This window comes from Leptinotarsa decemlineata, unplaced genomic scaffold (genome assembly GCF_025532065.1).
Source record: "Leptinotarsa decemlineata unplaced genomic scaffold, Ldec_3_MD MMD2_tig00026369_RagTag_RagTag, whole genome shotgun sequence".
Classification (NCBI taxonomy): Eukaryota; Metazoa; Arthropoda; class Insecta; order Coleoptera; family Chrysomelidae; genus Leptinotarsa; species Leptinotarsa decemlineata.
The window spans coordinates 6,585,729-6,612,883 of record NW_027412709.1 but is presented as its reverse complement, the minus strand read 5'-3'; the positions used below and the strand labels follow the sequence as shown (position 1 = coordinate 6,612,883).

Sequence of the window (27,155 nt, the reverse complement as noted above, 5' to 3'; positions counted from 1 at the left end):
GTAACCACTTGTGTGAAGTTTAATCATAGTTTTAGTTCAACACTTTCGTAGTAATGAAAAAATATTCATATAAAATGTATGTTATTCTATAACGAATTAATTAAGTAATTATCGACACATTTGTATTACGTTAAAACTCAATCTAAGAGTTTCACTAGTCTTTCTATGTGTGTATGTGAATTTAGAATTGACAAATACACTGATCACTTTTGTAACATTTCTTTAGTGAATCTTGAGCTACCTAGGAAACAGCTTGCTTTGTTCAACTGGGATATTTCTAAATGACCACAGTATTACGCATATAAAGCTCATATTAGTAATGGTGCATAGGTTGCTCTCGAGTTCAATAGAAGTTGAAAGCAAGAAAAAGCATTATTATAGTCATAGAAAAGTAGCCTAGCACCAATTATTTTCAAACGAACTAACCTTTGTTAGTAGTTGCCTACATATTAGCATCGATGATTGTGATGAAAAAAACTTAATATAATAACCAAAATATCAAATATCAACAAATTTTCAGTTTGTCTTTCGAGTCTTACTGGAAATAATATATGTAAAAATTTTAAGAAATTAACATTTGAATGTTTCATTTGTTTGAATTTTTTCTGGGCTCACCATATATGTATGTGTATATAAATGTATATACAAAAAATACAACAAAAATAATACAACAATCAGTCAAACAAAACAATTATCAGTCATGAAATATACAAATTATAATAAAAATTAAATAATATACAATAATCTTCACAAATAGATCGATTGTTTTATAGCAGTATTATGAATACACTTGTCAAAAATGCATCAGTAGAATATAAATTATAAAGAATGTTACCACGAAATGAACTATTTCTTCTTGTTGGTGGGATTTCGCTGTGGAGTTGAAGGGCGTCCTGAATTGACACCTTGGTACTGGTACTTTGCTTTTTTCTCTGACGGCTTCAGAATCTAAATGAAAAATAGAAAAATATTTTAGATTCACTATAAAACAAAAACTGTGATCACAAACATTGTCAGATTGGCTATACTAACTCAATCTTTTGGTGAACTTCGCAAAATCTGCAATTACTCCAATTTTTCTAAAAATTTATTATTGGGTTATACAAACATAAAACTTTCCGAGTGATTTGTAGCAGTACTTTGGAAAAGAAAAATGAAATCATGTGGTATCTGTTTAAAATTTGTTTTTCCGGTAATCAGCTGTCGCCCCCATACGAACGACAACTCTCAGAAGTTGAGAAACTTGTGCGAGCTAAGGGCTAACGAGGTCTTACCTTTCAACGTGTGATTTCTAACACGGTATATATCACTCAACATTTGTTTTTGAAACAAACTCTAGCAAACTCTATAAAACAATTCATTGGTTCAATCTCGAAATTTAATAAATATCTATTCACTACATACAAGTGAAATTTGTTTTTTTTTTAGGACAAAACACAAGCACTACAGGAGCGGTGCCTAAGTGAAAGTAGTCATTCACATTGGATTTGAATCACTTGAAATTAAATCCATTTGTACTTATAACTTTTCATTGAGACTCAACAAAAACAAACCAAATGAATATTTATTATTAACAAAAATAACTATTAAGCTTGAGATTCTTTTTCTTTTAAAAAGTTTACCGATACCATTACAATTCCAAATAACCACAAATTGATTTCACTTGACATCACATCTTTATATACAAATATACCCCAACTTGCAAAAACGATTACAAAAACATCAAATCTATCATAAAATCACACCACACTACTATCGGAAAAATTTATCACTGCCATTGAAACAACCTTATCAACCAACTATTTCCAATATAATTCTTTATTCAACAATTACATGGTTGTATGATAGAAACTCCAATATCCAGTAAAATTGCTCAACTTGTGATAGAAAAATAGAAAAAACTGCATATTAAATTCAAATTTTAACTACTGTTTTACAAAAGATGTGTAGATGATTGCATTATGGCAATCTCTCAATCAAAATTAGATAGAAACCATCATAACATTCAAAATTACAATTCATGTGTGGAAGAGAAATGAATAAAGAAATAAACTTTCTGGATTCTACCTTAATTAAAGAAACATAAGATCTTAAAAAAATGGAATTCTAAACCAACATGGTCAGAACGTTCCTTGAACTACAACATCAAACCATCCTATAGCACATAAAAAAATTGTGGTATGACTGACAGAGCAATACATCTCAGCAGTCCTACCTATAGATAAGAAGCTTTGAATAAAGTAAGGAAGATCCTTTTTTTAAATAACTTTCCCATTCATTCATGAACAAAATAAATAAACAAAAAGTTTATGAACACTATAATCAAGCATAACATACAAAAAATCCCGGAATCGAAACAATACACTACAATTTCTTATATACAGAACTTATCCGAAAATATAAAACATGAACTTATCAAACCTAGTTATCAGGCAGGGTTTGAACCTACAAACTTAAAAAAGATTAATACTCCTTTTAAAAGCTGAACCCCAAAAATGAAAAGTTATAATCTCATTCAATGATTGTGAAGAAGAATACATAGGCATTACGTCACAGTTATTACGCAATAAACTAAACTGAAATAAATACATGAAAAAATCCAGCACGTCACTTAATAAACACATCATTCAAGAAAACTACAACCAAATTTTGAAAATCCATAATAACTTGCATTCAAATTTAATGAAAACACAAGTTATCAGTTACGAGAAATATCATTTGGATTGAAAAAACAAAAAACTTCATGAATAATAGAACTGATAATAACAACTTTAATCAGGAATATCACACAAAACTATAATTCACTTCTTGCTTTTGAAATTTTCAAAGTTAACCCACACTCCCTCCACAGAGCGGTTTCCCATACCTTTTGATACAGAACCAATAAAAAAGTTGTTCCAAACAAATCGCCAGTCATGCTAATTAATTCCTCCTACATATTTCCAGGTTCACTTTCCACATCCAACAGATACAACAACCGCCATTAACAACTTGAGCATTCGAAAGTAAAATAAAGTTTGAAAAATTATTGAATAATTTAACAGACAAAAAACTGAAATGAAACAAAACCAGAAATATTATGTCGATAGAATCTACATGTTATCTCTAAGTTGAATTGAAGAGACGACCAGAAATATTTATATCTGCCACAATGTATTGCTTAGGTAGGTTCCTCAAGGTCATTTCAACAAAATTTGTGACAATATCTCTCTTTTTGAAAATTAAATTGAAAAAATCCTCTGCTGAGGACAAAACGTCTTTATAACCCCTATTGAGTTATTCAAACCTTGAATCTTAAGCACAAAAGACTCTCCTCAAAAAAAAAAAATACCGGCAAGAAGTCATAGACTTTCAAATTCGAACAAAAATAACACCTTTCTTAGTTCTATTTCATCTCTTTCCTAACTTTACTATAGGTTCATGATACTTTGTCATTGAATAATTTTATTGCATTACTATTACTGTTACCTCTTTAACTTATCGTTAAATACAGCAACGTTTCCTGATGTTTGGAAACTTGCCAAAATTTGCCCAATTTTAAAGAACGGGGATGTTTCAAACATATCAAACTACAGAGCAATTTCAATTATCTCAAACTTCGCGAAGGCGTTTGAAATTATCTTGTATAAGCACATTTACTTGTCAACACACAACCAAATAAGTGAATTTCAACATGGTTTCATGAACCACCGCAGCACTTAATCAAATCTAGCACTGTTTTTCCACTACGTGTGCTCACCATTAGATAATCAAGACAGGTGGACGTGATATACACAGATTTCTCAAAGGCCTTTGACAAAATTGATCATAATAATAATAATAATAATAATAATAATATTTATTCGTTCATAACGATCATAACATGATGACATAGAACAAGTCAATAATAAAAATAAAAAATAAATATGATAGATAAAATAAAATAAAATCTAAATACATAGACAGAAAACCTCGTTGATTGAAACAGTCGATTATATGATTGAAACCGTAGGTACATCAAAATTAAATATAATTATGAACTGAGCCACATTTGGTAATTGTGTTGGCATTCTAATCAACCCATGAAGGCATTAACCAATTATACATTACATAGGATCTTTCAAATACTCATCAACAGAGTAATAGGCTTTGTCAATTAAAAGTTGTTTCACATACTGTTTGAATTCTCTCAGCGACATTTCTCTAACATGAGTTGACAATTTATTAAATAATTTGATACCCATATAAAAAGGACTTGATTCGGTCCTGGCCAGTCTGTGAATTGGTATTTCCAATAAAGTTGAATTTCTTGTACTGTATTTGTTTCTATTCAATGGAGCAAACAATTGTCTGTCTGATTTTACAAACATCAGTATCTGGTAAATATAAATGCAAGGTAAGGTTAAAATTTTTAGGATTTTGAATAGTTCTTTACAGCTCGTGCGTCTACTTACTCTTTGAATATTTCTGACAGCTCTCTTTTGTAAAATAAACACCCTTTGCGCTTCACTAGATAAACCCCAAGCTGATATGCTATATGAGATTAAAGAGTGAACATGTGCATGATAAAACATAAGTAATACAGATTTGTCCACAATTTTATTAAGTTGATACAGGCAATAGCACATTGGTGATATTTTTTTGCACATTTCATGAATGTGATGATTCCACTTACAATCTTCTGAGAGGTTAAGTCCCAAGAATTTAACTGATGTTACTTGTTTTAATGAACCTTTTGATGCTTTTAAAAGTAAGCTGTGATCATACCCTTTTGGTGCATAACTAAATCTTACAAAAGAGGATTTTTTATCATTGCAAACTAATTTATTTTTGGAGAACCAGTCCTGTGCTTTCAATATTTCTATATGAGCAGAGTCAACTGTAGCATCTTACATTCGAAACTGGACCTTATTGACCTTAGTAATAAGCTACTAGGCTTTTTTGAATCGTACCTTTTTAACCGTAACCAAATAGTTTGTTACAACGGATACAAATTAAACACAATAATTGCTAAGTCTGGCGTACCCCAAGGATCGAATTTGGGACCGCTGTTGTTTTTGATATTTATCAATGATTTAAGCACACAAATAAATTCTATGAAACTTTTCTTTGCTGATGATCTGAAAATACTGAATTCTATTCATAATGTGAAAGATTGCATAACACTTCAGGAAGATATACATAATGTGCAGGCTTGGTGTGAAATTAATAACCTACATCTGAATAAAGGTAAATGTAAAGTCATGTCATATACTAGAAAACATAGACATATTGAACATCCATACAATATTCAAGGAAGTTTGCTAAGCTGTTGTGTAGAGACTAAGAATTTAGGTGTATTTTTTGACTTTAAAATGGCATTTGCCAATCACATAAACAAAAAAGTTTCCGAAGCCAAAATGTTAGGATTTATCACACGACATTGTCAAAACTTCACAAATATAAACTCCTTGAAGATATTATATTTCTCATATGTCAGATCCAAGCTTGAATACTGCTCAATTATTTGGAGCCCCTACTATTTCTGTCATGAGTACTCAATAGAAAAAGTTCAAAGAAAATTTTTGAAATTCTTGTACTTCAAAAACACTGGAATTTATCCAGCTAGGGGTTCTGACCACTATAGTCTTCTCAATCACTTTCAATTAATTTCTTTAGAAAAAAGGAGATGTGCTTCAATAACCTTTTTGCATAAACTACTGCACAGCCATTTGCTCCTGTCAGAACTGAACTTTAGGGTGCCAAGACCTCAGTCACGGCTGAATCTCACATTTTACTGCTCGGCAGCACGAACAAACATAATATCGCATTCTCCAATTAAATATATGTGTGAAAACTACAACTCAATACGCAGCTTTTGCAATATTAATACTTGCTCGGCGAAACATATAAAAAAAGTTGAAATGGAAATCTTAAAGTGATATCAAAACTGTTTTTTCTTTTTTGTGTTGTGAGAGAGTCAGTTATTATAATCACTCTTACCAAGTAGCGCAATGAATAGTTATGCTATCAGTTTTTTCTTTTGTTTTAGTTTTCTTTCTTTTGTTTTCTATTCGATGTTATATATCATTGTTATGTTATATTCATATAGCATGTCAAGAATGAACATGATTTGTTGATTTATTTTATCTATTATCAGTACTGATGTATTTAATTGGGTGTTACCTGTTGGGCAATAAATGATATTATTATTATTACTAGTAAAAGTATTACAATTATTTCATTAACCACTCTTTATATGTCATTTACCTTTTATAAACAGGAATATTTATTAGAATCAATAAATCAATAAAATGTGTAGAATATTGAAACTTTCAAACATTCTTGTTCATTCATTATCATTCCCCAAGAAAGTACCATCTAGATTTCTTGTTTCTTTCAACTTTTGAAGAAAATAAGCAGAACTTACTTGAAATGAGCACATAAGAGTTTCGTCGACGCTCATCATTCCTCCAGCATTATCAAATTCTCCACAATAGTTCGGAGCGGAGAATAGGGTCACAAGTTGTCTCTTAGCAAAAAATTCATATCCGTCTTCTACTACTTGATGGGCCCGGCAAATGAGATCGAGATCATGACGATTCAGAAATTTACTGACAACATCTGCACCGAATGTAAATGACACACCTCGATCATTTTCACCCCAACCTTGAACGTCTTTATCAGGATCTGACCACAAAAGATCACATAGTAAACCTGAAATAATGAGATTGATATAATGAAAATATTTCATTGGAAAGCAATTAAAAAAAAATGATGTCTGCAAACTTCTATGAACACGGTTTTACTACAGAAACCGGTTTTCATTTTGGCTTGAAGCAGTATTGATGCCGATCAAGATTCCCTTGGGAGTATTTTGCATATTTGAACTGTTTTGTTTGTTTGTGAAGTATTCTGTACGTGAATCAAATTATTTCTTCCAATTTATAAGGTATGGCATTTATAATGTATGGCATAGCAGTAAACAGCTGTTTCAATCTTTTTTCATCCTGCAAAAACAGTTGGTGCGGTATCTCTGTGGAGCAAAGTGAAAAGATCCATGCAAGCTACTGTTTATAATGCATGGAATTTTAACTGTGACTCCATTGTTTGTTCTTGAATCAGCATGCCTTATACAAAAGAACAAAGGTACCTTTAGTTCTCAGCCTCACCACAATACTAGACAAGCTTGCCAATTGAAAGTTCCTATCCCAACAAGTAGTCGAATCAAGAACGCAATAGAGTGAAATGTACAACAAGTTACCTAAAAGTTTAACTGAATGTGTCACTCTACTATCTTTTAGGAGAAACTTGAAGGCAATTCTTTTCAAAAAAGCTTACTTCACATTAGATGAATTTTTTGAGGAAAAATTTGATACATACTCTTCATATGTGTATTTTTTCTCTCCTTGTAGGGTTTTTTATACTTGTCATTTACTAAGTTAATTTTGTTTTTATTCATGTACAAGCTTACACTGTAACTAACATACTGCTTGAGTATGTGTTTATGTGCGTATATATGTGTGTACATGTATATATGAGCTTAATAATTTCAATAATATATAGTTATAAGTCACATTTCAGCAGAAAAATGTATATATATATATATATATATATATATATATATATATATATATATATATATATATATATATATATATATATATATATATGTTAACTCGAAGATTCTCACGGATAAAGTATGATGAGCTGTTTTCTCGGGTTTCGCTCCGTGTTCTGTGTATTTTCTCCCCATAAGGATTATTTTCACAACGTTTCGGCAAAGTCTCATTTGCCATCTTCTGGTGATGTCTGGTTTCAACTAGTCTAGTTGAAAAAACCATAAAACATAATATATATATATATATTATGTGTTATGTCCACTAATTGTTTCTTTTTTGATTTGTATACATACACACTCGATAAAATCTTCTTTGTCTATATATATATATATATATATATATATATATATATATATATATATATATATATATAATTTGTATCACCCGACTTGTTGAAGAATTTTCCTTCCAAATATCTGGAAACATTTTTCTAAAAAGCATCTGTAATGAATGAACAAGGTAGCATAAACAAGTTTTAATGAAGAAGCTGAAAATCTCCTCAAGTCCGGTAGTTTTATACTCAACTTTAGCAATGGACATCAATAAATGAACACATTACCATCATTATTCTAAAAATTATTGCATTCAAATATGAAATTGAGTACAATCATTGATCATAGTGACATTTCTTACATTGAATATTTCCTTTCTTTCTTTCTTCTTACTTCATTATTCATGAAATGTACAAATGTGAACAAAAAATGTTATAAAAAAAAATGAAAGGCATTAACCGTAGATATTTTGAAAAACATGGTGTAATATATGTCTCTGCAACTGCCAATTTGGTTATTAGGATTTTTGATAAGTATTAAATAATTTTCCTTCCTTACCCGTATCGGGTACATCTGTAGGTCTCATTATACGCCTGATCTGTTCCATTCCCTGTAAGTCCGGGCTAAGACCACCATGACAACAGAAGATTTTCTCATCTATTATGGCTGCAATTGGCAAGCAGTTGAAGCAATCCGTAAATGTCTTCCACAATTTTATATTAAATCTCCTTTTACCTAAACAAAATAGAAAAAAAAATTAAATATTACTTATATTTGAATGAGCAGAATTAGAAGCACTGGCACAAAATTATTCTAATGAAAACACTTTCTCTTGACCAGAACTTAAGCACTGTCTCTCAACGCGAATTTCTTCAACCAAGTGAATTCTCCTAATGATGCTAAATGTATTTCATGTCTGTATATAAGGTGAAAGGTCTTGAGAGTGTACACTACAATGACTGTTGAATTATCTCTAGGCATGACACCCCACCTTCTATACAAAGAAGAAAGAAGAGTTAAATTTAATATCATTGTTGATATTCAACTGCAAAAACTATTCAACATTGATTTAGTCACGGAATTTACATATTTTTTATATTATATTACAATCAACATTCAAAATTATGATCACTTCAAATTATATTATCTATACTTGACAAAGCAAATTTCATAGAAACAAACGTTTTATTAATATTCGAACAAGCAGAGGTTAATAATATTCTCACAAAGAAAACTGTATTCTGGAAAGTACACCGGCGTATACAACGCCTTTCAAGCATTTCATTAAGCCTTTTCATTTCGGTAAAATGATGGCGAATACAAGAACCAGAGTAAAGATCAAGTCGACGAAATAATACATAGTTAAAAAGCTGTACGTAGAGCATTGATGATGACAGCCCGACCTGCTGTCGAAAGAGCTCGCATATAATTAAATAGGAGTTATGAAGCTTCAAATCCTTTTCGTAACAAATATTATTTATTTATTTATTTATTCATTTACGGCAATGCCTATTTTTTACAAGATAATCAACAAGTTCACGCATATGTATTTAACAGTAATCTAAGTTAGATTTAAGGAAAAATATATAAATTAAAATTTTTAAAAAAATCGTAAAAATAATGAATTACAATCTTTTCACAGTCTTTTTAAATGTTTCCAAAGAGGTATACAACAATTCTAAATCTACAATATATGTGTTTGCAAGTCTCAAAATTCTACCTGCAGATTCATTCCAGTCATAGTTGGTGCAACAAAGGGTACTTTGAAGATTTCCGAACTTCTTTCTCTCCTTGGATTCATATTTAAAGTTATAAGTTCGACAAGTTCCGGGAAATTGATGCTACCATTGATTATTTTATGAATTAGTGTAAGATCTGCTTCTAATCTTCTATGAGCCAGAGTATTCAAGTTGAGAATGTCCAATATAATTTTATAGTCATATTTACCAATATAACATTCCAGTTTATATGCATATCAATATCTACATGATATGAAGGGCACCACATTGTGGAATTGCATTCGATTATTGATCTAACAATTGAACAATATATCATTTATATTGAAGTGAGAGATAATTCATTTGCAAATCTAAGAATGAAACCTAACATTTTAGCACTTTAGAAGTAATATTTGCAATATGGGGTTTAAATGACATTTTTGGGTCGAGAGTGATTGCTAAATCTCTGATTGTGTTTGTTGTTTTCAGTTCCGATTGATTGATTTTATATGGCCAGTTAATGGGATTTTTGTTTGGGAAAAAAGTAAATTTTTGGCATTTGTCTACATTTAATTGCAGTAGATTTATATCACACCAGCGAACAAAGTTAGATAAATCGTACTGTAATAATTTTGTATCAGTTGAGTCATGAACAACTTCAAACATCTTTAGGTTATCAGCAAACAAAAGAAATTCACTATAAAGAATAACATCTTTCAAGTCATTTACAAATAGGTTGAAAAGCAATGGCCCTAAATGAGAACCCTGTGGTACACCCGATGAAACTGTGATTGAGGAAGATACTGAGTTACCATATTTTACAAATTGTACTCTGTAGGCTAGATAATTTTCAATCCATTTCAGAATGTTTTCTTGAATACCCAGTGTTTAGTTCATGCAACAACAAATTGTGGTTTACTCGGTCAAATGTCTTTGAAAAATCTGTGTAAATAGAATCCACCTGGTGTCTATTTTCGAAGGCATTTATTATACAGTGTTGATAAATGAGCAGATTTGTGCTGGTAGATCTACCACTACTGAATCCATGTTGTTGATTAATGATTATATATTGATTAATATTATATATATTATATATATTATATATAATTATATAATATTTATAATTATATAATATTATATATATATGATTAATATTGGTCTTGTCAGAAAGTTAATAATAATTTTTTTAATATTACTACATGTAATTTTGTATGTAAATTATGTTTTCCTATTTTCAATAAACTATTATTATTATTACAAATTGTGAACTGAATTTGATACCAATTTTATATTTTATATTGTTTTGTCTTTAGATAAATTTATATGTAACTACCTGTATACTTATTTTTATTTGTATCTTTTAATATTGGTCTTGTCAGAAAGTCAATGTAAATTTCTTTTCTTAATATTTCTACATGTAATTTTTGTATGTAAATTAGGTTTCCTATTCCAATAAACTATTATTATTATTATTATTATATGTCTACAATCCCATGTTAGCATCCCATGTTAGCTTTTTTGTAATCAAGCAGTCTAACAATTTGGGTAATTCTGACTGATTACAGACTGCTCGATAATTTTTTATATCATTATGTGATCCACTTTTATTAATAGGTTTCAAAAAACTGTTTTTCCAATAATCTGGAAAGATCGACGATTTCAAGGAAATATTGAATATCATGTGAATTGGTTCAAAGTGAGGACACAGTTCAGTCCTAACCAAGTGAGGACCGGGTGAAGGAGTTGACTGGTAATGTTCTTTTAACCTAGCCGCGGCCTCTGTTTTCCAATAGAAAAATGGAAGATATACTCGTAAAAATCTGAATGGAAAATTATTTATTTTTCTTCAATATACATCTACAGAGTGAGGACTGTATTATTCTCCTAGTGAAGTGAGGTCCGTATATATTTTTCAAAGATCCTAACAATGTGACGACATATATACACATACTAATTCATCATAAAGGCAAAGTGAGGTCCATTAAACGTTGCCGATGGATGCAAGGTGGATAAGAGATAAATGTATATTAGCGAAGATTCATGAAAGTTTGATTGTTGCGTCGTGGAATCTACTGTGTAATTTAAGTTAGTTTTGATCAAAATAAACTAAAAAATACATGTTCATGTTTTGAGTATTTCAGTTTCACAAATACATTTTTCAGGATGGACAGAAAAACATACATAACGAGGTTTTGGACCGGTTGTGGATGCCAAAATATAAAAGTACCAAGGGACTTGGCAGGAATGAGATCAATAGTCTAGTTCATGCACCATTTTCTTCTAAAATTTTTATATAGTCTCCGAAATTTACGATCAAGGTGTCATTACATTCATATTGTCACGTAGAAAGTTTAAGGATGAGTTCGAAAAGGCACTGAAACAAATTACGAAAGTCATAAACAAATTAGTTAAAAAAAATTGAGGTTTGTTTTTTCTGAATATCTCGAATAGTACTCAAAATTTTCGAATTTAAAAAATAGATCAAAAAAGATCATCAAATATGCTAAAAAAAAGTTTCGACTCCCGGAGCAGTACCTCTATTATTCATAATTTTTACAGAGCCCTGAAACTAGAGCCAAAAACGGGTAGCCAGGCTTTCGCCCGCGGGGCGTCAATCTGACACAGCAACAAACCTTTTCTTTTAACATATTAAGTATGAAAATTGAGGAATGAAAAAATTCATGTAGTTTTGAAATACGTCAATGAACAATAATCCGCGATAAAAAAATTGTATCTCAATTTTTCCATTAATTATGCATTTGTTAGTTGATAATTTTTTATGAACTGAAGGTTAACATAAAAACCCTGTTAATTAACAAACTTAAACCCTAGAATTGTTTTCACTTCGTGAATGTATTCTCAATGGGCTAATGAATAGATCGCCGCGCGCCGACGCAAAAATTACAAATGGTTGAAAGCTACTCTGTAGCTGGCAGAGTCCAATAGGACTCTGTATATTTTTTCAACCATTTGAACAGAAATAAAATTCTTTTTTCAACGATATAACAGATGTGGCCATTTCTATTTGAATATGGCGGTACTATGACGTCAAACAACTCGATATAAAGAGAAACTAACGACGAAATTTTCTCAGTTTTTGAATAAAAGTCAACAATTGAAATTTTTCACTTATCAACGAACTCTTTAGGGGCTTCTGTTGTATGCCAATTTTCACTTCATTGATCTCAAAAATCTAAATAGGAAGTGGTATTTTCTGAACTTCGACATCGAAGTGTATCTCTTTTACTACAAAAAATGATACTGTGCTGTCCATTTATCTGTACCGGTGAAAAGTGTAATTTTTATGAAGTTATTATCCCATAATGAGAGCTTTGACACTTTCACTTTTTCAGTGGCAGAGAAAAATAAACAGATTACTAACTGCGACACCTTTTTGTAGTATAAGAGAGTCATTTCGAAGTCGAAGTTCAAAAAATACTAATTTCTATTTAGATTTTCGAGATAAATGATATAAACAATGGCGTTTAAATAAAATTGATAAAAAGTACGTGGGTGAATCAAAAACTTCAATTTCAAAACTTTTATTCAAAAACCAAGCAAACTTCGACGTTAGCATCCTACATAGAGTTTGACAATATTTCTGTATGTGACGTCATGCTATATTCGATAGAAATGGCCACATCTGTTATATATGATTTCGTTGGTACCCGGTATATAGACAGAGAATTCGAAACATACTTTCAATAGCTAATTATCACGAAGTCAAACTTCGTTATTAATTATTAAATGAATAATTGCTTTCAGATTCTCCCTCCATTTATTATTTATCTAATTGAAGGTGGATTGATTCTCCTACGTAACATGGCTGGCGGAACTACAAATAGCCATGATGCTCCCAGGTGTGGCTTGGAGAGTTAGTAACAGACCTTACTAGGCACCGCAATAGTGTGCCAGCAGGTCTTGAATTCGAATCTGCCTATGACTTAATATTTTTTCTCGAACGTCACTGATGCCAAAACAAAAACAACAAATGGAATAGAATGAGTTGAATCAGTAATTTCACATTCAAATACAAGACCATTTTGTTGCCTCTTTAATTTCAATCATTGGTATTAACTGTAATCAATCATTTAGTCTGGGCTTTAAGTTTAGATTCGTATTGAATGGACGACATACTTTTAGTAAAATTAAGTGGTTAGGCTCATTCGATCCAGAATATTGTAAGTAAATTTTTCAATAATTTAGACAATTGTTAATTAACAAAATTTTCTAAAACTTCCTTTATTGTTCAAAGTAAAATAAATATTTGAATAATTACCGTGAAATTATTTCGCCTCTTCTTAGATACATACAAAAGAAGATTGCATGATAAAACTTCTGAAACTTTTAATACTTTGTTCATAATAATTTTTTAAAGTGAACAAAAAAAAAAACAATAACGTTGTGAACATTTTTTTTCCTTATTTATCATTATTTAATCGTTCTTATGTCGATTAAAGACATTTATAAACTGAACCAAATAATTTGTTTATAAATCTTTTATAAAGAAATGGACTATTTCATATTTTCAATATTTAAAAAAAAAATTTCAACTTTATAGAAAACTGTCAATTATGATTTGAAAAAAAATTTCTTAATAATAATATTAATTGTTTTTAATCGTTTTTTTTATATGTCTACTGTATTAGTTAAGACATTTTATCTTTTCCAAAATCATAATTAACAGTTCTCTACAAAATAATAAAAAAAATTCCATTAACATTTTCATTGTTTATTCACTCAATAATTTGTTATAAACAAATTCGCAACAACAAAGAGCATAAAAATATCGAAGAAATTTTTTTTCCATTATTTATTCAATTTTGAAAATACACGTGCTGCAAAAGTTTCACCAGCTGCAAAAGTTTCACCAGCTGATCCATTTGTTGACTTTAATGCTTATATAACTTTTAAACTATTAGAGATACAACAATAAACATTCAGATCATTTTTGTAAATAATTAAATTATCTTTCAAATGTCATCTTGCATATATTTTTTAGTAATTGTTAATTTGTTTTAGGCATTTGTTTATAAAATTTTCCTCGGGTTTTTACAAATTTTCAGGCTCACAGCTCAGTAAATAACGCGAATTGATATTGAACTTCAGACCAATTTTGTTATCGAGATGAAGATGAAAATAATGACTCTGATGATGGAGATGAGGATTTCGAATACGGCATGGTCACTGATCAACAAAATAGAAAGAAGTCAGCTCATCAAAAAATTAATAACGGAATCTTCGGAGCAGATTCAGACTCCGAATCTGAAGAAAACACGGAGCCAGATGAGACAGGAGAAGAAGAAATGGAAGAATCTAGAGATCAAGAAGAAGAAGATGAAGCAGAAGAGAAAGAAGAGCAAAAAATCGAAAATCTCTCGAGTAACAAAGGAAAAAGAATAGCACGTTTACTTTCAAACCTAGATATTGCAAGTACATACTTCAAAAACTTCCCACCCAAAGACAAAGGAAAAGACAAAATTAATAAAATAAATTGACTGCTTTATTATTCTTGATATACTAATAACGAATATTATCACCGCTAATTGTAATATTACGATTAAAATTTTATATTTGAAAGGAATAAACTGCTTTCAGTTATATAAATATCATATCTACTCAACAATATTATTCTTACCTCGTGTCCTTATATTTTTTAATGAAATTGTTGCATGTCTAAAGCATTTTTTCAATTACAAACTAGAATTCAGTGAAATAGAAGCAATCAATTAGGTGGGAATATAATAATTCCCAAAATTTTGCGAAATTCATCAATAGCTTATGAAAAAATGAACAAATAACCAACTGCAACTGTAAGATGATTTATACTTTAACAAAATTGCTCTGAAGTTCAATATCCGAATTCGTATCATTTACTGAGCTGTAAGCCTGAAAAGTTGAAAAAACTCGAGGAATTCGTTAATTTCCATAAACAAATGCCTAAAACAACAAAATAACAATAAATAAAGAATATATGCAAGATGACATTTGAAAGATAATTCAATTATCTATAAAAATTATCTGAATGTTCATTGTCGTATCTTTAATAGTTAAAAGTAAGTGTATTTTCAAAATTGAATGAATAATGGAAAAAATTGTTTATGGCATTTTTATGCTCGTGGTTGATTTTGTAACTTTTATAACTTAAAAAAAAATAAAGCTAAGAGTAGAATTTGTTTATAACAAATATTTAAGTTAATAAACGATGGAATTGTTAACGAATTCTATTCTGTTATTTTGTAGAGAACTGTTAATTATGATTTTAGAAAAAAAAATGTCCTAACTAATAATTTAAACAGTAGATATATAAAAAAAACTATTATAAACAATTAAATATTATTATTGAGATTTTTATTTCATATCATAATAATTGACAGTTCTCTATAAAGTTGTAAAAAAAAATTTTTCAATCTTGAAGTAGTCTATTTGTTTATAAAAAAATATAAACAAATGGAGATAAAAATTATTTGTTCCAGTTTATAAATGTCTTTCATTGATATAAAAACGATAAAATAATGATAAATGAAGATAACATTTTTTTACAAGTTTTTTCTTCTTTTGTTTACTTTAAAAAATTATTATAAACGAAGTATTAAAATTTTCAGAACTTTCATCATGCAATATTCTTTTGTATTTAAGAAGGGCTCCACGAAGCGAAAAAAATTTACGGTAATTATTCAAATATTTATTTCACTTTGAACAATAAAGAAAGTTTTAGAAAATTTTGTTAATTAACAATTGTCTAGATTATTGAAAAATCAACTTTAATGAAAAATTCCAACGGGAATCAGTTCTCTATGGTGTTTAGATCATATCATAAATTTTTAAAATTTTTCTATTTACTTTAAGTACCTCAAAAAATATTTTCAAGTTACGTACTCGCTTAGAGGCCATGCGCGCAACCTAAAAGTGGCGCGCGGACGGCTATTTTCAGCGTTAAATTGGAATTATAATTAATGGAGATACCGTTTCGGGAGTCGAAACTCTTTTTTAGTAAATTTCCTCCTCTTCAAAGACCTCTTTTTCAAAATTCAAAAGTATTTATAGTTCACGAACTATAACCAACAAAACCGAACACTGCTTTCTAGGGGTTTTAATTGTTTATAACTTTTAGAATTTTTTATGACCTAATTTACTTTTTTTTCACAATGATTTAGACAATATTCCGGATCGAATGAGCCTAACCACTTAATTTTACAAAAAGTATATCCATTTAACACGAATCTAAACTTAAAGCCCAGACTAATTCATACTAACGTAAGTATTTCTGAATTCGTACTTATATACTAACAAAGTCACCGACAAAGAGAGGACAGCGCTATGTTGCGACATCTCCTGGTCTCACTTTGCACGCAGCAATTAAATCGAAGGCACCTTTGGAATACACGAATGAAAATATACGGGAGGAACAGCGACCTCAAGCGTCCAACCATTGAGCTGAAATATATGCGGTGAACGGGTTTTCATACCAAATAAGGTCCAATTTTTGTATTTGCGAAATGACAATATCTTGTGGTGAGACACTTATTAGAACTATTTGATTCACGAAACAAAGTGAGGTCCGTATATTGGTCCTCACTTTGTCGCGGACCTCACTTCAACCGTGATTTTTCAATGGAAGTGGCTCACTTCCTACTCTGGGAGACTATATATATTATAAATTTCAGGTTTGACAACAGGTGATGATCATATGTAAATTTTGTAAATATATGTATATTTTAAGATCTAAGAAAGGAAAATAACACACCAGTAATATCCATTGGATGTATCTTGTCCACAACTGGTTCCTAGAGTTGTTTGTAACTACATATTTTCAGGAACATTCTTGATAAAAATAACTGATGAATTGTGAAAGAGTCTACCGGGTGTCCCACATTTTATGTGACAGGCTTTATCTGGTTTGTTGAAGGAGATACACAAAAATGTTTCATACAAAAGTTTTAGGAGTTCATGAGAGCTATATTTTGATATAATTTTTAAATATACAGGGTGTTTGGTGTAGGTGCTACAGACCAAAATTCCATTTTTTAAAATAGAACGCCCTGTATATCATTACATATTCAGAAGCTACGTTAAATTCTGATATCATTTCATGTTTGGTTTTTGAAATTCGGTTACGGCGTTGTTGAGTTATTGCACTTTTCCTTAAATATAAAGTTTCAAAAAAACTTATTTACTCGTACACGAATCCAGTCTATATCTTTTATTAAATTGAACTAGACTACTACTGAATACAAACCATTATTCTCACCTCTACGATACGATATCGATATCAGTTGAATGTAATATTGAAATTCTTGAGAATGTGACTAACTTGAGGGTGAATTGCTTTATATTGCACAATTTCATCAAGTAGCTTATGCTTGTTGATGCCATAGTAACAAATGTTGAATTGTATCTACTTGTCAGTTCGATTCAGTGATTCTTTGCAAAACAGTAACTGTGTTCTTTGTGCGAAAACTCCAGTATGCCTTTCGCATTTAGTCCAAGTGATTGCATTGATATGTTATTAATTTTTGGGGAATGTCAGAAAAACTGCCGTCAAGCACAACGTCTATACCAAGAACGTTTTCCAGACAGACCCATTCCGTCACGAATGACTTTTTTGAGAGTTGTAGAAAAATTGCGAACTGGGTCATTTCCTTCTACTATAAAGAATCGTCATCATACGAGATCTGTTAGAACTGAAGATTTAGAGATCAATGTGTTGGCTTATATTATTATTCATCCACATGTTTCTATCCGTACTCTTGCAGAAGAAGTCGGTGTGAGTAAATCTAATGTACAGAGAATTCTGAAAGAAAATAAATACCACCCATTCAAAATTCAGTTGGTACAAGGTTTGAAACCCACGGACTTTGAACGACGACTTGAAATCATTGCTTGTATTCAGGTAATATTACATGAAATTCCTAACATAATCAGTCAAATTTTGTGGAGCGATGAATCGCGATTCCACAATAATGGAGTTGTGAATCGACATAACAGTCACTATTGGTCTCAAGAAAATCCCCACTGGGTCCGCGAAAGTAATTTTCAAACTAGTTGGGGTATTAATGTATGGTGTGGATTGTTCAATGGCCGCATCATAGGACCTTACTTTTTCAATGAAAATCTCAATGGATTGCGATATTTACATTTTCTAGAAAATGATTTGATCCAGTTGATGGAAGATATTCCCATAGCAGAACGACAAGGAATTTGGTGGCAACAAGATGGTGCTCCTCCTCACAATTCACAGGTTGTTACTGAATATCTGGATAGAACGTACCCAAATAGATGGATTGGTAATAAGGGTCCAATTCGGTGGCCGGCTCGTTCCCCAGATTTATCACCGCTTGATTTTTTCCTATGGGGTTATTTAAAAGATATTGTTTTCACTACTCCCCCTTTGAATGTGGATGATCTGAAAATGAAAATTCGACTAGCGTGCAGTGATATTACGCCTGATATTATAAGAGCGACTTGTACGAGAGAAGTGATTCGACGTTTCGAAGCCTGTATAATATCTAATGGGCATCACTGAACAATTTTTATGACTTATTTCTAGGTACCTACCATTCTTATGAAATGATTTATCAAGTTATATTATTTACATTGTTATTAATTAAAGATTTGTTTTCGAATACACAACGCCGTAACTGAATTTCACCAAACATGAAATGATATCAGAATTTAACGTAGCATCTGAATATGTAATGATATACAGGGCGTTCTATTTTAAAAAATGGAATTTTGGTCTGTAGCTCCTACACCAAACACCCTGTATATTTAAAAATTATATCAAAATATAGCTCTCATGAACTCCTAAAACTTTTGTATGAAACATTTTTTGTGTATCTCCTTCAACAAACCAGATATTGCCTGTCACATAAAATGTGGGACACCCGGTATATAACTTGAGTGGGTTCTTATTTGAACTGCCCAAAAGATCTTGTGAAACGTACTTTAGTACATTGATAGCTCGACCATTGATTTTATCAATGTTACATATGACATGACGAACGAGTAAAGTAGTTCGACACTGTCTGTAGAAAGTTTCAACAGTCTGAACAGAATGAACTACATAAACTCTGATAACCATCGAATGAATTAAAAGGGCCCCTTGAGTTATGAGAATTTTGCTGCCACGGGCCGGATGGGCTCATTGGTGCTAATAGCCGCATCTACCAGGAAAATTTTTATTCTTGGCTGGATAGAGAGCACCAGATTTCAGCTTGGTTTGTCCTATCCCTAAAACTAGATGTTTGTCTATTACAACGAATTACAGATCCGATAACATCCTTGAGTTCTTGCTATAAGTTGTTTACCAGCATCTTGTATGCATGTATATCTCCACAGTTTACACAGTATTTCAACCGATATATGATCAGAGAGGGTCAGAAGGAGGTGTAACTCACATTAGCCCAAACATGATATCAAATATATTTTTAATTTTATCTTAGAATATGCCATTGCCATATGATCGTCAGTAAAAAGTATTTCTTGCCAAACCATGTAGGAACTTGAATTGCTCCATTTTCGCTCTAGAAAATATTTACGGGAATATTAATTACTATTCTCTACTTCGTTTGAAGTATCTAATGTTATAATTTGCCTTCATGATTAGGCTGGCCAGTTTTTAGAAATTTCGAATGATATTTTCTTATACTGATCAAAATATTTTGGTTATTCATACAGGCTCCAATTTTGTTAGTTGCATAAGATAGGTGTTGAGACTTTTGAAAATATATTTTGTACGGGATTATTCATCAATAAATTCATAGTGAAATCAATTAATTGATTGATATTTTGAATCCGCTATACTGTAATCCTGCTTTGAATGTTTACAGCAATAAAATAATGTTTTAAATACTGCATTGGAGTCGGATTTTTTCAGTCACTTGAACTTTTTGGGGTGTTTTCCCTTGAAAACAATTATTTTTTAAACAACTTCAATTATCTGAATATTTGACAGATATACTTATAAACGAAGTATCCCTTGACTCCTAATTTCATTTAAGATTTATACGATGGATTAAAATAATGTTTAGAAGGTTTTTCCTTCAACAGATCCGATCTATTTTTTAATGCCCAGTATGAGGAATCAGTTTACTTCATTTCCACTATATAGATAATATAGGTTTGACTTACATTCATCATAGAAACCATAAATTCTGTTAATCGAGGCACATTCGTGATTACCCCGAAGCAGAAAAAAGTTTTCTGGATATTTGATTTTGTATGCAAGTAATAGGCAAATGGTTTCTAGAGATTGTTTTCCACGATCTACGTAGTCTCCTAAAAACAGATAATTTGCCTCTGGTGGAAAGCCTCCATATTCGAAAAGACGTAATAAATCCGTATACTGCCCATGAATATCACCACAAATTTTAAGGGGAGCCTCCAGTTCAAGAAGTATTGGTTGTTGAAGGAATATTTCTCGAGACTTCAAACACAGTCCTCTCACTTCAGCTTCAGTCATGTGTACAGATTTTCCTGGACGACATCCTCTAACTAAAAAAAATAACATCATTTAGCTGATGTAGGTAGAAAATGATTTTGGTTTATACTATTGATAATATACTTAATGTTTAGTTAATTCAACCTGGTCACGAAAAATAAAAATTCAGGGATTTACATTCCTAATTTACATTCCATGTTAGCAATCACACGTTAAAAGGTAAGACCTCGTTAATCCTTGGCTCGCACAAGTTTCGACTTATGAGGGTTGTCGTTCGCAGGGGTGCGACAGCTGATTAACGGAAAAACAGATTTTTTTTAAACAGATTTAAAAGTCAGAGAATTTCAAATCATAACATAACACAAAACCCACATATGTGACATTTGACACAATTTGAATGTAAGCATCATAAATTTTTAGATTGATGTTGACTATAGTGAGAGCAACATATTCAACATTAGTTTGAAAAATCATTGCTGGAGTCTTTGTTACATTCAATTTCAATTAATTCACACTTATATATTCACTGATTATTTGTAACATTGAATTCATTTTTGAACAGCGGTTTCAATGATGGTATCACTACATAATGTTAAGTGAACAAAGTTATTATTATTATTATTGCATTGTGTATTCTTTATGATGCTTGACTTATTTTATTTATATACACATGCATTCTTAAATTGTTACAATTTCCACATTTCATAATTTTTTATATTTTGTCATTTTTTACTAAATGTTACATGCATATGTTTTTTGTACATAATACCATTCATACAAGTGCTTAGCACTTATCCTAAATTCGCTTCATTCATTCATTCTATGTTGTAACTTATTCGTATCTGTATATGTATTTATCTTTTGTGAATAAAGTTATATTATTTTTTTTCACCGTAGTGTGCGCTGGTCATGCTCTATCCCCAGAAGCCCCGATACATTCGGAAGGGCGCGCCAGCATTATTAAGTGATCATTGGGTCCGAGAATCATGTGCCCTGAGCAAGAATGACAGTCTTCTGCATCTGTGCGGCTAAGATGTCTGCCTTAGTGCGGCAAGCCGGTATGATTTCAAGATTCGAGAGTAGAGAGGGCATCATTCCACCAAGGACTCCAATAATCAGAACAACCATTTTGACAGAGTGGTCTGGATAGAGTCTGCGGAGTTCGAAGAGAAAATCTCGATATTTTATCCGTTTTTCATCCTCTTTTCTGACAACATTTGTCTCGCCAGGAGCTGAAAACTCCACGACAAATATCGTTTTGCTCTGGTGGTCGAGAAGGACTACATCATCAGGTTATATTATTATTATTATATAATAATGGTGCTATCTGCAAAGAGATTGACGAATTTGCATTCTAGAAGAAGTTTAATATTGTTCAAATATAAGATAAACACTGAACTCCCTAAAAAGCTTCCTTGTGGAATTACTACTTCATTATCTGATACCAATCATATTTCTATCTTGAATTTTATTCATTGTTTGCTTGCTTCAGATATTTATTGAGTCAATCATAAAATCTATCTCTCCCTCCATATTGTTAAGTTTATATAATAATAATTTTCTATTGTCTCGAATTTCCTCTTCAAATGGAGAAATACAGCAACTACATTATATTTCTTACAACATTGGTTTTGATATGGCATAGAGTTAACTATAATGCAGACTCACATGAAAATTTATTGCGTGAACCAGAATGATTATTGAAATGTCATCCAGTAGTTGTTAATACACAGTTATTTCGATTACTTTTTCTATAGGTGGTAATGTGTTTATTCTATTGTTTTCACAGTAGTTATTGATTATTGAATAGGTATGACAGTACTAATCTGTGGGATTTGACTCATATTCAAAAATGTAATAATTAAGTTTTTCTACACCCGTACTCTAACAATACACTTATATGATCATAATCCGTTTCATAATGATATCCATTATGATACAGATTTTTCATAACGATACAGATTATCAACCAATAGAAACCCATAATTTTTCAATCAAGAATCCTGTTCCTTTGTTTGTCCTAGATTCTAACCTAAGTAACTAATTGCTTTATTTGTCAAAATCAGTTTTCATATTACCTACCTATATTATCAAAATGTCTGAAAACAGCGATATAGAAGGAATACCATCGACTCCAATATTTTTAAAAGATCAGATTAATTACAGTTGTTATATTCAATATAAATATAATTAGAATCTTTATAGTTTTCATATATCCATGATAATACCATTAAGTTTGTGTTTTTTTTTTTAATATGAGTTAATTACTGTAAATGTGTTCAATACAAATATAATATTTATAGTTTTTCATTATTTATCGGGTTTAGAAAAAATAATGTATGCAACTCTCATGTAATGGTTATTAATACACTCGCATATACCATACAAAACTCGCCTTCGGCTCGTTTCGTATCCCGGTTAATGCTCGTGTCTTAATAACCATCACTACATGATCGTTGCATAATATACTATTATTAGAACATGGCATGGTTCAAAGCTTCATGAATGAAAATTTATTGTATAAGCTGCAAAAAATTATCTGTGAATCCAGCATGGATAGGGATTCAAATTCATCAAATTTCATACACAAATTATTGTTCAAATATCATTGCTATTTACGCTGTGGATATTTGCAATTAAATATTTGCTGAAATTATGGCTATCACTGAACTATAATTTACAAATTTCTATCCATCAACTGGTACAAAAGTTATATTAGGTGGGATTCCTGATTCTTTTAAATGATTTAATTTTAAGTGTTTTTCACTTTTTTGGAACATCTTTAAACTTATCAAAATAATAATGTCTTTACCAGTTAACATACTTCACGAACTCTATCTCTCTTTTAAGTGCAAAAGAGCTCAAACAAATATTATGTCTAAAGTTCCAATTAATGTGATGTGTTCAAATACTAACAATTTATCAAATATGTGTGATATTTTTAACTGCAGTAAGAGTGAATTAAGAAATTGATCTCGAGCACATCTATAAGCAATTTGGGAATCAATCAGACGTAATATTTTTTTTTGTTTTTATGTTGTATCCATGTCATCTTTTATTTGTTGTAACACTATTACTATACTTCTAAAAACACTGTGTCCAAGATAAGAAGATAAGAATGAACAGCATGGGGATATCGGAAACGGTAAGTGATACGGAGTCGATTGAATTAGAGAAAAGTAGTGCATTTATGTGCCTAATAGTATGCTATTCAGAAAGTTTTAATATTATTCTGAGTAGTTTTAGGCCACTTTTGAAGGACTACACGATAACGTAAGCAGAATTTTTTTGTGACGTTTCGTCTTTTAGAAAATATCATCAACTTGGTATTTTTATATGGGCCGAAACTAAAGTATACCCTATAAACGATTCCATTTTTTATTGTGAATACAGCAACGTATCACACAATATGATTTCATAACTATTTCTCGCGCAAAATGAAAAGTGATCAAGTACTTAACCTGCTTTTCTGCAATTTTAGATAGTATGTGCAGGAAAAAATGACACATAATATTCTGTTGTCATAATAATACTGTTGTTTGGTAGAATTTTTGATATATTACGGTTCCTGCTTTTACATCTTGTTACCTACCTAATTTATAATAAAAATGGAAAACTGCAGCTTTTCAAATACTGAAAAATTTTATATGTTGTCACATTACATTTTTTACCAAAAAAAATTGTGTTAATGCTGAACGTGCGTACTCTAATAAGTATTCAGAGAGGCGACACCCTGATAAATCAATATTTAGGGTTGAGATTCTCGGTACGAATGTAATTGGGCCTGTTATCTACCAAAACAATTTGATAAAAGAACGTTACATAAATTTGTTATTGAATTATTTGGAGGACGCTCTAGAGTCTAGATAATTTGCCTTTTAGCTGTTACTCACAACTGCTGGTTTCAACAAGCTGGTGCTCCAGCACATAACGCTAGAATTGTTTTTGATTATTTGAACCGTCGCTTCCCAGGGCAGTGGATTGGTACTCATAGTGATATATCCTGGCCTGCAAGGTTCTTCGAACTAACCCCACTAGACTTTTTTCTTTGGGGATATATCAAGAATCAAGTGTACTCTCATAATTTTCAAAATGAAGATGATTTGCTAAGATTGGTTACCGCATACTTTAAATATATTGATCCGAATATATCAAACTTTTAAATTCATCTGTGAGACGAGCGTACTTGTGCTTAAAAAATAACGGTGGGTTCAAATCAAAACACTTGCTATAAGTTTCTGTTTATTTCCTATAATACATATTAGCTCCTTGTTATTACATTACAATTACATTACATAATCTAAACTTTTGCTTTTGCGACTCATCTTTGTATTCAATCAACAACGCAAAAATTACGGCAAAGTGGCAAGTTGAAATTTATTTTAAATAAGACTAATCAATGGTTTATATGGGAAATTATTTATACAAGAAACTTCAATAGGAGCTATTTCAGAATTGATCTAATTAATAAAAAAAACCAAACAATTATAATTATGTAATGAAAAAACGAGAATTGAAACTTTCTATGTTTTATACCACTTTTATTTGTAACTAACATTACTACTACTATAGGTTGTCTACATCAGAAGTTTGGATGGAAATTTATGGATAACTTTACACTAATAAAAAATCAATGTCTTTAATAAGAATTGAATATGAAATTTTTTGAAATTTTCAGGCTTGAAAATAGGTTCTCATTTTCCAATCAAACTTCACTTATGATTCTGTTGTCATGTATTTCACTAATTCAAGCCTGCTTAACTCATAATTGTTTCAACTCTGATTTTGTAAATTAACTTATGGAAGTGAGCAATCATGAAAACAAAAGCTTCTTAAGAGAAGTTTAGTAGATATGCCCATGTTCCCAAATTGCCATTAACAATTTACAACTAGATTGACAATACAGGAATTTTGAAAAATGAGAAGTATTTGTTTGTTTCTCTGCAGAAATTAATAATGAAATGTTTATCAGAAAATTTACGGAAATGAAGAAAATTTTGACCGGCTTGACATTTTTTGATGTCTGACAGTAATACGATAATGCACAGTATCAAAGCCGATGAACTTATAAGTTTATAAGTTGAGCCATTATATACATTGCAAAAAAGTTTCCCATTAGTTATCTATAATGAAACTCCATTTGTTACAATTTAATTTATAAGTTAATTTAGCTCGCATATGTACACCTTAAGTATCACTTACAGTGTTACCTTAGGCATGTTATCTTATAGATTATCAACTTTTAAGAATATAGGTATAGGAATTCTGTCGAATTAAACAGATTCATTTTACGAGTCATTTTTGGATCTTGTGATTTTAAACTAATACAAAATATTTCTGTCAGCCCCAAATATTTGTATGAACTTAACAGAAATTTCTTTGAAAAGTGTATATTTTTAGGAGAGTTTAGTTTTTGAGAAAGAATGTTTTAGCTTTTTACTTCTCCAAAATTCATGGTCATTGTCTATTCCTGACTTACATATTCAGAACATTTTTTACTAATCATTACACACACACAAAAGTGAAATGACATTTGTGTAGACCTATTGATGAACACTTGCATTTCATTTCATACATAGTGATGCCTGGGGCATCAATATTATTCTAGAAGTAATAAGGGAGTCTGCTACAACGTTTGTTCTCTAAAACTGTGAATGTTGTCACATTCAATCAATAATGTCCACACAGAGTTTATGTTTTCATCCTAGTAACAACCAGTCAGTCAATCTGTATTTTCAAATTTTGACATAAAAAAAATCATTTTAATGTATTCAAATTCAGAACGCAGTAATAACATTCGTCTTCAAAAATTAATTAACGAGACCAATGTAACCAAAATTTATTTATAGTTCAGATCCCTTGCAACTTCACTATGGTGTCTACCAAAGAGCTTATCTGTATATGTTCAGGAAATCTTAAAATTCCATTATAAGACAGCAATGCATTTGAATGTGATATATTATCGTAAAAAATACCTTCTAATAATCTCTGGATTAGACTATCCACATTTAACTCGGGTTCTGCCATTTTCGCTCATATATTCTTAGCACTGTACAAAAACACAAAATTGAATAAATAAACGTCACACTGTCAGCAGACTCAGGAAAGGAGTGAAACGTCAAGTATCAACCTGGTTTCAAGC

General features: G+C 30.7%; 1 protein-coding gene across 1 annotated transcript; it reads right to left on the bottom strand.

Moving 5' to 3' along the window:
* Positions 1-676: 676 nt before the first annotated feature.
* On the bottom strand, positions 677-27,155 carry LOC111512654 (serine/threonine-protein phosphatase PP1-beta catalytic subunit). Its single transcript, XM_074185292.1, has 5 exons — positions 26,989-27,155; positions 20,704-21,066; positions 8,411-8,587; positions 6,389-6,675; positions 677-948 (listed from the first exon to the last, which is right to left on the bottom strand). The coding sequence occupies exons 1-5, from the start codon at positions 27,038-27,040 to the stop codon at positions 847-849; spliced, it is 981 nt and encodes a 326-aa protein (XP_074041393.1). The 5' UTR covers positions 27,041-27,155; the 3' UTR covers positions 677-846.